At 39.7% G+C, this 13,947-nt stretch overlaps 1 protein-coding gene across 3 annotated transcripts in view; it reads left to right on the top strand.

Annotated features, from left to right (window-relative positions):
- Gabra3 (gamma-aminobutyric acid type A receptor subunit alpha3) overlaps positions 1 to 13,947 on the top strand; it is a 235,776-nt gene that overhangs the window by 135,606 nt on the left and 86,223 nt on the right. For all 3 annotated transcript variants that reach the window (XM_045140822.1, XM_045140823.1, XM_004668913.2), the window contains exon 4: positions 11,525 to 11,592. In XM_045140822.1, the coding sequence (XP_044996757.1) occupies positions 11,525 to 11,592 (68 nt within the window). The remainder of the gene's footprint in view (positions 1 to 11,524; positions 11,593 to 13,947) is intronic.

The raw sequence follows: 13,947 nt of genomic DNA, 5'->3' as shown, positions 1-13,947 counted from the left end.
GCTAATTTTCATAGTGGCCGTACAAGTTTACACTTCCACCAACAGTAAATGATGGTTCCACTTTCCCCACACCTTCCCAACCATTTATTGTCATTTGACTTTTTCATGGTAGCCATTATGCCTGCAGCAAGATAGAATGCCAAATTAGCTTTAGTTTGCATTTTCTGATGATTAAAGATGTTGACTAATTTTTAGATGTTTATTGGCATTTGTTTGTCTGCATTTCAGAACTCTATTCAGTTCCTTGCCTAATGTTTTGACTAGGTTTATTAATTTTTTTATTGCTACCTGTTTTAGGGTTCTTTTGCATTTTTTCTATATTCCAGATATTAAACCTCTTTCAGATGCATAGCTGGCAAAGATTTTCTCCCATTCTGTAAGTTGTCTATTGACTGTTGCTTAGCTGTACAGTAGCTTTTTAGTTTCCTAAGATCCCACTGGTTGAATGTCTTATGCCCTGGGCTCCTGAGGTCTTGTTCAGAAAGTCTTTCCCTATGCCTATATTTTGAAGCATTCTTCTTCCTCTACTTGTTTTGCAGTTTCAGAGGCGATATTGAGATCCCCAATCCATTTGGAGTTGATATTGTGTGGGTGGTGAGAGAGAGGAGTCTAGACCCTGTTTTCCCAGCTCCATTTGTTGAAGATGCTGCATTTCTCCAGTGTGCTTTTGGCTTATAGAACTTATACCTGTATTCCAATGATCTATGTTTCTATTTTTTACCAGTTCCATCCTGTTTTTTTTTTTTTATTACTATGGCTTTGTAGTGTATCTTGAAATCAGGTATGGTGGCACCACCAGTTTTTTATTTATTTATTTTTTTAGCTGAGGACAGTTTTGGTTATGTGCTTTTGTGCTTCCACATGAATTTTGAGAATATTTTTTTCATTTCTGTGAATAATGGTGCTGGAATTTGGCTTGGATTTACATTAAATCTTTATGTTGGTTTTGGTAGGATGGGCATTTTCATGATTTTTTTCCAATCCATGAACGTGGGAGATATTTCATTTGCATGTTTCTTCCTCAATTTCTTCGCTTAGGGATAGTCTAAGACACTTCATTTTTCTGGCTATTGTAAATGGAGCTATTTTCCTGATTTCTTTCTCAGTATGTTTGTTGTCGATATATATTAACACTACTGATTTGTGTGTGAGTGTGTTTTATTTATCCTGCCACTGTGCTGAAGGGTTAATCAACTCTACTAGACATTTTTTTTTATTTTTTGGTAGAGTTTTTTTGAGATGATTAAATATAAAATCATATCATTGGCGAATAAGGCTAGTTTGACTTCTTCCTTTCCAATTTTTTTTTGAGGTAGGGTCTCACTCTGGTCCAGGCTGACCTGGAATTCACTATGTAGTCTCAGGGTGGCCTTGAACTCATGGCTATCCTCCTACCTCTGCCTCCTGAGTGCTGGGATTAAAGGCATGCGCCACCACGCCCAGCATCCTTTCCAATTTTTATCCAGTTTATTTCTTTCTTGCAGTTTATTGCTCAAACTAATTTTTTTCTTTATTAGTTATGTACATAACTAATAAAGTTATGTACATACTCAGTATGTAAACAGCACATATTGGTACCATCCTTACCCTCATCTCTGTCCTCCCCTGAAGGGACCTCCTCATTGGGGATGCCAGTTATCCCCATTGGGATTGTGGGTCTTGCATTGTGGGGGTAGCAACCAGTTATGGGGAAGAGGCAATGTCTCTGTGCATAATGTCCCAACTTGTAGTTCTAACGATCTTTCTGCCCCCTCTTGTGCGAATTTCCCTGAGCCATGTTGGGTTCGTTTTAGGTCTACTTCAGTGATGTGGTCTTGGGAGTCTGTGTCTCTGGACCTCTGGTTTGGTAGGAGTTGAGTGTTCTCTGTGTCTATGTCCTTCACCCTTGTTCTGGTACCAGGTTATCCAAGAAAGAAAGCACTCTTGCTCAATTCCCCAATTACTCTATGGTTTTGGCAGGGGCGGGGCTGGTGAGGTGTGATGGGCTGATTCTCTCCTCGGGTTCTACATCAATCTGAAAAACAGAAACAGATTCTCTAATGGAGAATGAAGTTAGCACCAGATAAATAGGATAACCATTATTATCTTAGAGAGAATTTGTAGCCCAAAAATGGTGGGAGTTTGATATTGGAGAGTGAACTCATTATTTGGATATGATTCTAACTTATTTCCTAGCTCCAGCTGTGGGTTCTATTCCACTGAGAGGATCTACTAACCAATTCAAGAGCAGTTGGTTACCCATCATGGCTGTGTGCAACTATTGCACCTGGGTGAGCATCATGTCAGGTTGTTTGCTGCTGAGTAGCTTAGACCTAGAGTTGCTTCAACAGATGTTAGTCATTTTCCCCCAGTAGTTCATGTAGCAGCATCTGGTACTGGACGAGCTGTCTGGGGACTGGTTCTCTTCCAGATTCCTGCCAGGTCTCTCCATGTTCCATACTGACAGTACATGGTGTCTTTGGCAGTAGAGGCTTACCATTAACCTTTGGTGTATAATCAAGTGCTCTGGCAGGATTCTGTCTTCTTTTGGGAAACATTTTTGGTTTTTCTGATCAACAGCTCATTGTGGATGCTAACCACATACTGGTACTGAAAGTTATAGGCCAGTGCCAAGGGAAAAGAAAGAAGAAAAAGATAGGAACCATAAAAGAGAGAAATAGAGGGGAGAGAGAGGGGGGGGAGAGAGGGAGAGAAGAAAAAGAAGGAGGAGGAGGAGGAAGTGGGGGGAGGAGGAGGAGAAAATTAAGGTTAGTATTCATCATACTCTCCAGAGCCCTTTGTTTCCTCTAAGAGCCTGATGATGGTTCAATCTTTTAGTCTGTCTTTCTGGATATAGGAATTTATAGTACCAGTTCCATTTAGGTCCACTTTTGTGTCCCCCACACACTCTTACCCTCTCCTCCAGCCCCACCCTTCTCATTGTCTTGTCAATAAGATGCCTATTATATATGTCAGCATCTCAGGCTAGTCCAGGTTAGGAGCCACAGATGAGTGAGACCATGCAATGATTGTCTTTCTGTGATTAGGTGAGTTCGTTGAGAATGATCTGTTCTGAGTTTGATCACTGTTTTTCTATAAATTTCAATGTGTCATTTTTTTTTCTTAATGCTGTATAGAATTCCATTGTATAGATATACCAATCTTGATTATCCATTTATCTGATGATGGACATCTGAGTTGATTCCAGTTCTTAGCTATTATGAATTGAGCAGCTATTAACATGTTTGAACAAATATCTCTGAACTGAGGAATGGAGCTTTTAGGGTTAATGCCCAGTAAAGGAATAACTAGGTATATTGGAAACTCTATAGTCAACCTTTTTAGGAGACGCCATATATATAGTTTTTTGAGGTAGAGTCTTACTCTATTCCAGGCTGACCTGGAATTTGCTATGTAGTTTCAGGGTATCCTCAAACTCATGGCAATCCTCCTACCTCTGCCTTCCTCCCAAGTGCTGGGACGAAAGGCATGTGCCAACATACCCAGCTTCAAGCTAATTCTTTAAGCACATTGTGAAATAGCAATGGGAAGAGTTGACATGCCTGGCTTGTTATAGAACTTAGTGGGAATGCATCAAGTTTCCCCCTTTTTAGTATGAAACTGGCTTTAGGTTTATTGTATATAACCTTTATTATATTTATATGATTGCTCCATTTCTTGTCTCTCCAGTGTTTTAATCACAAAGGGATGCTGTATTTTGTTGGATGCCTTTTCTACATGTATTGAGATGACCATGAGATTTCTGTCCTTAAGCCTACTTATATAATGTGTTACATTTATTGGTTTCTGTATGTTGAATCATCCCTGCATCACTGGGATGAGACCTGCTTGATGGAGATAGATGATTTTTTTAAGGTTCTTTTATTTATTAAATAGAAACTTTGTAGGGACACATCATGTGTTGTATATTTTTAAAAAGAGAACATAGGTATTTTCTATAGATGATATTTTTGATGTATCTTTGAATTCACTTTGCAATAATTTATTGAGACTGTTTAAAAATATTATTTGCTTATTTATTTATAAGCAGAGAGAGATTAAGAGAAGATAGACAGACAGACAGAATGGGCATGACAGGACCTCCAGCCACTGCAATGAACTCAAGATGCATGCAGTACTTTGTGCATCTGGTTTTATGTGGGTACTGAGGAACTGAACCCAGGTAGTTTGGCTTTGAAGGAAGTACATTGACCACATAGCAATATCTCCAGCCCTTATTGAGAACTTTTGTGTGTTAATTTTTCAGGAATATTGGTCTAGAATTTTCCTTTCTTTATGTCTCTGTCTAGTTGATGTATTGGTGTAACACTGGCTTCATAGAAGGAGTTAGGGATCTTTCCTCATTTTTCATTTTTATAAAATACCTTGAGAAGTAGTGGTATTAGTTCTATAAAAGTTTGGTAGAATTCTGCAGTGAATCCGTCTGGGCTTGCACCTTTTTTTTTTTTTTTTTTTTTTTTTGGTTGGGAGCTTTTAAATTAGTGCTTCCATCTCATTAGGTGTTATAGCTCTATTCAGATTATTTATCTCTTCTGAGTTTAGTTTTGGTAGCTCATTTGCATCAAGAAATGCATCCATTTATTTTAGGTTTCCAATTTGGTGGAATATAGGTTTTTGAAGTACGTCCTTATGATTCTCCCAATTGCATTGGTATTTGTTATAATGCTTCCTTTTTCATCTCTAATCTTATTGACTAGAATCTTCTCCTTCTCCTTGTTTTGTTTAATTTGGCTAGGGGTTTATCAATCTCATTTGTGTTTTTTTAAGAACCAGCTCTTTGTTTCATAAATTTTTAAATTGTTTTCTTCATTTGTAATTCGTTGATTTCTGCCATGATCTTGATTTTTTTTCCATCTGGTACTTTTGGGTTTGGATTGTTCTTGTTTTTCCAATGCCTTCAGATGGATCATTAAATTATTATTTGAGATCTTTATATTTTTATGTGTAGTCATTTAGAGCTGTAAATATACTTCTTAGAACTGTCTTCATTGTGTTCCATATGTTTTAGTATGTTGTATCTTCATGCTCATTCAGTTTAAGGATTTTTTCCATTTCCTTCTTGATTTCATTGTTCAATAGCATGTTCAATCTCTAGGAGTATATGTATTTTCTGTGGTTTCTTTTGTTGTTGAGTTCTAATTTTACTGCCTTGGGTTCAGATATAATACAATGAGTTATATCAATTTTCCTACATTTTGGGGACTTGTTTTGTGTCCTCACATATGATCTCTTTTAGAGAAAGTTCCATGAGCTGCTAAGAAGAATGTATATTCTGTAGAGTTTGGATAAAATATTCTTTAGATGTCTGTTAAGTCCATTTTATCTATAATGCCATTTAGCTTCTTTGTTTCTCTATTTTCTGTTTTGACAATCTGCTGACAATAGCAAGGAATTAAAATCATCCATTATTTCTGTCCGGACAGTTGTATGTAAGGAACTGTATCCTTTCTTCGGCTCTTATATTCTTTTCACCACCTTTCCCGCAATGGACCCTGAGACTTGGATGTTTCAGTGCTGGTCACTCCTAAGTCCCTTCTTCTCAGCACTATGTTGCCTTTTGGGTCATCCCAGTGGTCATCGCCATCTGAAAAGAGAAGCTTCTCTAACCAGAAATGAGAGTAGCATTAATATATGAATATGAACATTAAGTGTAGTGCTTTCAGGGCAATTTGGTGAGAGTAATATATGTATTTATCCAGACAAGAGAAAGCTTTATACCCCTAAGGCTCATGACTTCCCCTGCCATAGGCTTTTGATTAGGTTCTCAGTACCAGGCATGTATTCCCTCCCATAGAATGGGCCTTCAGTCCAATTAGAGAACAGTTGGTTTCCCACAGAGCAAACATTGCACTCGTTCAGTCATTTTGCCTGTCTGGACAAATTTGAAGCTTCCAGTGTCCACTGTTCTCACTACTGATGACTTCTATCTCCCATAAGCCTGGATACAGTAAAGCTTTTTCCAGCTGTCTGCTGGTCTACAGGGAGGAGGTATTCAGCTCAGCCCCAGCTGGATTTCTTAGTGACTTTGCTGCTCAGGCATGTTAAGTCTTCAGCAATAGGGTCTTACCATCTCTTTCTCACAGGAAACCAAGTGCCTTGGCAATAGCCTATAATGCTTTGGAGGCAACAGGGACCTACCTGGCCAACAGCTCACTAGAAGGTATCCCATCCCTGGCACTGAAAATTATCTAGTAACAACCTAGGGCTTCTGTATGTGCCATTTTTCAAGAAAGTAGATTTTCTTTTTAAAATTTTTTTTGTTCTTTTTTCTTTATTTACTTGAGAGTGACAGAGAGAGAAAGAGGCAGATAGAAATAGAGAGAGAGAGAATGGGTGTGCCAGGGCCTCCAGCCACTGCAAATGAACTCCAGACGCATGCGCCCCTTGTGCATCTGGCTAACGTGGGTCCTGGAGAATTGAGCCTCGAAACAGGGTCCTTAGGCTTCACAGGCAAGCACTTAACTGCTAAGATATCTCTCCAGCCCAAGAAAGTAGAGTTTTATATGTATTATTCAGAATATCTTGAATTTCGATTGACCCTCCCCCACCCTTCTTTTATGATGGAGAGCATAGTTATGAAGGGGAAAGTGTTATGCACAGGCCATGCACACTGTATATAGCCCATCATTTACCATGGTATACATAGTCTAGATACACCCTGTTGCAGTCAGGTTCTCATTGCTGATAGAAATCACCCAACTAAGAGCATCTTGTGGGAGAAAGAGGTTTATTTTGGCTTACAGGCTCAAGAGGAAGCTCCATGATGGAAAGGAAAACGATGGCATGAGCAGAGGGTGGACATCACCCCCTGGCCCACATAAGGTGGGCAATAGCAATAGGAGAGTGTGCCAAACACTGGCATGGGAAAACTGGCTATAACACCCATAATCATGTCTCCAACAATACACTCCCTCCAGGAGGCATTAATTCCCAAATATCCATCAGCTGGGAACCTAGCATTCAGAACACCTAAGTTTATGGGGGACGACATCTGAATCAAACCACCACACACCCCAATAGTAATAATAATAAACATTTTAAAAAACAAATAAAAAGTTAAAATAGCAAACTCCATTATGTATATTATCAAAATAATTTTAAAGCTTAAAAATTAACAAACATACTATGTATATATGGAATTTTATTATGTTTAAGTAAATTAAGAATGTTTTGCTAATTTCAAAATAAGCTTAAAATAAATGAAACAAATAAAGAATTCATCCAGTATTGTTGGGTTGGTATTGATGACTGATTTGATATGTAGTAGATATTACTGCATAAAATTTGATGCACCTGTGTTTGGTCACTACTTGAGGCATTCACAGGTGGGTAGTGAAGTGTGACTAGGGCAGAGTGGGCCTACTCAGAGCAGGTGCACATTGGTGAGTGCTTATCTGGAGCCTGTTGGTATAGTCCACCTCACTCCTGCTTCAGCCTTTTGTACTCCTGCATCCCAGTCCATTGCTTAGCACTTGAAGAGTTGTTGCTATTACACCCACCCTGGCAGAGGGGAATTGTAGAGGAAGTGCAGAACGAGCATGAGTGCTGCTCTCACTGCTAGCCAGACAAGCTACTTTATGGAAATGGTGATAAACACTAAGGAGACTAAAAAATCAACAACATAGAAAATCGGAGGCTGTTGACAGTTCAACACTAAATGTGATATTGATCCCACTCCCCAGGGTCCAGGGCACATTGTAAAACACGGTAGGGCAAAAAGAATATAAGAGTCCACAGGGTGGGAAGAAATATTTTGGGTCACTGTCCTGACAGTCATGACTCCAAAGTGGTTACCAAGACCCCTACAAGACCTGCACTGTTCTGAGTCTATGCAGTTTTATTTCCTCTGAACAGTTATAGAACCCAAGCCATTCCAGCTAACCAAGTCTCTGAGAACCACTTCCTTTTTGACAAGTAGAGATCCCATTTCCCCTCAGGTTTAGAGCAACCTCCTACTCTTTGACTGTTCCACTGTATAATAATATCTGGACTGGACTTTGTATCAGGGAGGAGGGAATGTTCATGGGCTGTCTTCCTTTGTCACTTCATATTAACATCCTAGGCTTACCACATCCATCAGTTTTGTGACTTTTTCACTGCATCTTGGGGTGTGTGTGTGTGTGTGTGTGTGTGTGTGTGTGTGTGTGTGTATGTGTGTGATGAGTCTTCTATTGGAAAAACTGCATGATTCTCTTAACTACAAAAAATAGTTCTGTGTCTGAAAACTCACGCCTGGAATGTTTGATTCAAATGTAATTGTGTTTTCTTTAATTAATCAATTAAGATTGTCTCATGTACTTGAGAGTTTGGAAATTGGAGATCACTATGCTACATCATAGGTGTTTTTGCACAGGGCACTGAGCCTCTCGAGGCACATCTTTAGGTATCATCTCAGTGGTTCTGTGGAGTAGCTTCTGTTCATTCAAAATAGAAACAGCTTCGAGGGAAGCCTTGCTCGAGATGAGAACCCAACTGTTTACAGCACAGCTTTAGTTTCAGAGAGTTTAGTTTCAATTTGTTGACTAAACATGGGAGTAAATTGTGTGTTTGGTGGATTGATTATAGTGTTGGTTATTAGTAAATGATACTTGTCTCTTCTGCAAATACAATGGTTTTGTATGAGTGCAGTAGCCTTGAGTATATTGAACATGTCTGTGCCTCGGTAAGGGCACAGTGAAGTAAAACTTAGCAGTAGTTCTGGAAAGTGAAACAGCAACTTTTAAATGAAAACTGAAGATAAAAGGTTTATTTGGAACAGAATCCATGGCTGCTTAGTTCAGTGAATATGGTACAGATGGAATTAAAGACATACCACCATAGACCATAGAAACCAGCCCTATTATGTACATATACCAAATCTTAAGTGAGATTTATCAGTGTTAGCTGTAGTACACTTTATTGGTGCCATGTATGCTGGGCTTGACTTGCTTGACTTATTGCAATGATGAGTTGTTTAGTAGGCTAAAAATGAGTTAATTGGGCTATAACGACTACCATGGTTTATGTCCTGTTTGTACAAGCTTTTGTAGATAAGCTAGCTGGGCTACCTAAATAGAAAAAAAATTGGAGAAGTTGATGGGATAACTTTAACTTTACTTCCTGGTCATTCATTGTCATCTGAATGATTGTGTCTCTCTAAAATCAGTCCCCAGTGGTACAGTACTGCAGTTACTTTTTCATTGCTGGGACAAATAGCCAGAAATCAGCTTCTGGGAGGAAAAGATTTATTTAAGGTTTACAGATTCCAGGGGAAGCTACATCATGATGGAAGAACCTGGCTTACTTCATATGTCCACTGGAGAGAGACAGACCCAACAGCCAAATTGTCTGGTTCTTTATGTACCTAGTAGGTATGGACTAAGGTCCACCCCCAGTGACACACTTCCTCCAGCAGACCTCCACCTGCTGAAGACGAAATAGGAAGTTTAATTTTAATGAAAAATACCTCAGACTATGGGAGATATACATTTGCATGCCAACTACTGCAGATGGTGTGAGGATATGGGGCACTTTGGGGTTGATTAAGCCTTGAATAATATATGTGTATCTATAAAAGAGACTTAAGCAAGGTTCCTAACCCCTTCTGTTATGTGAAGATACAGAAGGCACCATTTATGAGGAATGGACTCTCATCAGATATGAAAACTACTGGCAACTTGATCTTGTATTTCCCAACCTCCACAATTGTGAGCAATAAATTTGTACTGTTTGTAAATTATTCAGTCTAAAGTATTTTGTTATAGAAGCCCAAATGGACTAAATATCATTTCTAAATGACAAATACATGATGAGATTAATCCATTAATATGAAAAACTGTTCTATTAGCAATATCTGAGTAATGCTTCTATTTTATGTGCTGAGGATAAAGGAATAAAGCAGGAGCACTGCCAGTCAAAAGCTCTTAGATTACATGGAATGACATACAAGGAAACAGATGGTACAATAAAAGGAAATAAATGTAATGTGACAACAGTTGTTTCCAAATCTCAGTCACTTAATTCAACAAAAGTTTATTTTCATTCATAAATATCTTCTGTGGATGCAGACCACTATGCTGGGCAGCTGTGTGTTGGCTTAACACACTGTGCTGTTCAGTTTCATGGGAGTACCACTTCAACAGATGTTTCCATGATTGCCATGGCATAAAGCGTCTTGTGTCAGACATTAATGTTCTAGCCATGTTATAGTTCTCACAAGTGGAACCTGTCTCCTTGACCCTTCCCCACTTTGAGTGGCATGGAAGAGGGAGTGCTGTGGGGGTTCCAGACTAAGCAGGTAGCTTCTGGCTTGGTAGGACAGCCCTTCAGAGGGGGATCTTAGGATGGCCTTACATCACACCCTCACCACACCTCCTCCAGCTGCCTTGCCTATCTTAGCTCCCCCACCTGCTTCAGTTATGGGATTCACTGTTTTCCCACCTCACACAATTAGATTTCTGTTGAGTGCACAACTGTCCCAGTTGTGGGTAGATTCCTCCCTGAGCCCAGGCCAATTGGCTGGGGGATACCTGGTGCAGGTGAGTGTAAACTATAAGGTATTTCCTCTTTGGACCCATGAAGAGATTCTTTCTAGAGCTGCTACAGGAACACATTTGGGTCTTGGAACTGATAAGACATCCCTCTCCCACCCAGGTAAGGCTACCAACGGGAAAGGACACTTTTTATTACTGTCTTTACTTTCATTCTTTTTGGAAGCACACTTTTTAAAAAATTCCCTTTTCATCTTCTCTTTTTTTCCTTTTTTTTCTTTTATTTTTCGAGGTAGGGTCTCGCTCTAACTCAGGCTGATCTGGAATTCACTATGTAATCTCAGGCTGGCCTTAAACTCACAGCAATCCTCCTGCCTCAGCCTCACAAGTGCTGGGATTAAAGGCATGTGCTACGCCCCCAACTACTTTCATGTTTTCTTATCTAAGAGCCATGTTTGTTTACATGGCATCCTGGACTACATGGTGCCCCCATTTTCCTTCTCCCCATGTTACCTTCCCTTCTTCAGCCCTTTCCCTTCTCCACATCCCTGTGACATCTAAATAAAATGTGTTTTAAAAATCATTTTCTCCAGTCTGGAATTTCCAATTCTTTGGTTAATTTGAAGATAGGAACTCATGGCTTGGGGGTTCTAGGAAGCACCCCACAACCCCATATTTATCCATTACAGTAAATCATCCTTTGTTCTTAGATGTGGAAGAAAATTGGATTTTGCAACATTTGTAAACTACCACAAATAAGGGTTATCCCATATTGAAAGGTCAGTAGGTGTGACTGTCAGAGAATTTTAAGGCACCCTGTAAATTTTGATGTTTGGATATTCTGCTGTCATTTTCAGTGCTGTCTAAAAGAATAGACAGTACCCTTGTACCTAGCATACACTCTGTGAAGGAACAGCATAGGTGAGAATTTTTGAAGGTGTTTCCTGTGACAGTGTTAGACATTCTTTTTCAGAAATAGCAAGTTGGCTGAAATTCAGAGTCCATGTGCCTTGAAATCTCCATGACACTCTGCTTTTCTACTTTATTTCACTTAGATGCAGTGACTGAAGTGAAGACAGATATCTATGTGACCAGTTTTGGCCCTGTGTCAGACACTGACATGGTAAGTATAGCTCCTGAAAGTAAAAATAAAAATGATGTCACAGATTAGAGAAAACAAATTGGGATTTTCCATAGCAGATCTCCGAATCTGTGTTTTAAGGATAGAGCTTGTCTTATAAATTCCCTATCTTTACCAGACTATATTTGGCTTTTCCATCCACACTTTGTTGACACCACATACATGGGTCCAGATAGGTCATGTGAGGAGAGCACTGTGAAGGGGTTTCTGGCCAAACAACCAGCAGTGCTATTCATGAAATCTGTTGCTTGCAATTGAGATCCACTTATGGATGTCATTGACTGACCAGGATATCTCAAAGTTTGTGTATAAACCACTTTTAGAAACTGGTCATTTTTCAGATTTGGCTTTGAGGAAGACTCAAACAATAAAGCAGGGGATAACAGATCTAGTAAATGCATTGCTTATGAGCCTTCTACAAGGACTATCACTTGTTATATTTTGATACCCAATTCCCATTGTTATATTGATCCCTATGCAAAGAATGTGATGACGAGTTAAATATCAGATATTTGATTATATCCTTTTCACATCAAGAAACAAAGAGCCTATTATCTACTTTGCATACTTGGGATGAGTGGGTGCTCAAACTTTTATTGAATGAGTAACTTTTGTATTGAGAATAATTTCTGAAGATTTCCTTTGTATTCTGCCTGGCCTGGAACTTACCATGTAGATCAGACTGGCTGTGAACTTGTGACAATCCTTCTACCTCCATCTCCTAAGTGTTAAGAGTACTCCCAAGGAAGTGATGCATTATCACATTGGGCATGGAACAAAAATCTTATTATCATCTGGGAAAATATGTTCAAACTTGTGGCATTTGTTCACTTCTTACATATTTTCAGTATGTCTGTTTTCAGTGTGGCTACTATTATTGGCAGGCAGACAGTATATTTCAACCTGTTGGGCAAATGCAAACAATTGTGATGGGAAGTGGTAGAGTTTGTCCCATAGGCACTGCAGAAACATTGAGATGATTTGAGTAGGATATTGAAAGTACATACACTATTTTGGAATGATTTATTTAGTGGTCTGCACAGAATAGACTACAAAGAGGGAGGGGAACTGGAGGCTGAGAGTTACTCAGGCAAGATGATTTTCCATAGATGTTCATTCAGACTTGAGTTCTGGGAGTTAGCTGGAGAGGCAGGTAGTTCACAGGAAAGTGTATGCAATTGGTTTAAAGGCCAGAGAGGGAAAGGAGAAGACTGAATTTTGTTTTTTAAGTGTGGAATAAATAGGAGGGTGCAGTAGATTCCCTGTGAACTCTCTGCAGACAAGTGCCAAATTTACGTAGCTTCCCTGGCACTTAAGAGTTCATGAGGAGACCTCTGTAAAGAGCATGTTTGATGAATGGGCAATGTATGGGTAATCAGATTTGCTGAGTTTATACAGACCAACTTTGTACTGCTAGGAGTTAATGATGGACTAACATTTTAGGTGTGCTTATGTGTGTCTTTGTATGAGTATGAGCACACACGTGTGTGTGTGTGTGTTTGCATATGTGCATATCTGCGAGTGCACGTGGAGGCCAGAGATTGATGTCGGATGTCTCCTTGATTGCTTTCCACTTTAGTTACAGAGGTAGGGCCTCTCACTTAAGCTCAAAGCTTGCTAATTCAGCTAGACTACCCAGACAGCTTTCCCCAGGGACCTCCTGCCTCTGCCTCCCCAGAGTTAAGATCATGTGGGTATACAAGACTAATTGGAGTTCCCAACTCATCCTTATACTGGCACAGCAAGCACTTTATCCACTGAGATGTCTCCCAGCTCCATATTTACTCATTCTCAATCATGCACCATCATCTACAAATACATTCTTGGAGATGTACAGATACCCACTGTTGCAGTCATGTTCACATTGCTGGCACAAATCATCCGACTAAGAGCAGCTTGTGGGAAAAAAAGAGGTTTATTTTGGCTTACAGACTTGAGGGGGAAGCTCCATGATGGCAAGGGAAAACGATGGCATGAGCAAAGGGTGGACATCACCCCCTCCCTGGCCAACATCAGGTTGACAACAGGAACAGGAGAGTGTGCCCAACACTGGCAAAGGGAAACTGGCTATAATACCCATAAGCCCACCCCAACAATATACTCCCTCCAGGAGGCATTCATTCCCAAATTTCTATCAGCTGGGAACCTAGAATTCAGAACACCTAAGTTTATGGGGGACGACATATGAATCAAACCACCACACAATCAAATATCCGCAGAGTACACACTGCTTACACACTATCCCAGATATTATACAGATGTTCAGACAAGTACCTGAGTCTAGGGATACTAGTGAAGCACACAATATTCATTACTCCAGTCAGCTCTTCTCTTGGC

The sequence above is a fragment of the Jaculus jaculus genome, chromosome X (assembly GCF_020740685.1).
Source record: "Jaculus jaculus isolate mJacJac1 chromosome X, mJacJac1.mat.Y.cur, whole genome shotgun sequence".
NCBI lineage: Eukaryota > Metazoa > Chordata > Mammalia > Rodentia > Dipodidae > Jaculus > Jaculus jaculus.
The sequence above is the reverse complement of the archived record's forward strand: the minus strand, read 5'-3'. Positions and strand labels throughout refer to the sequence as shown.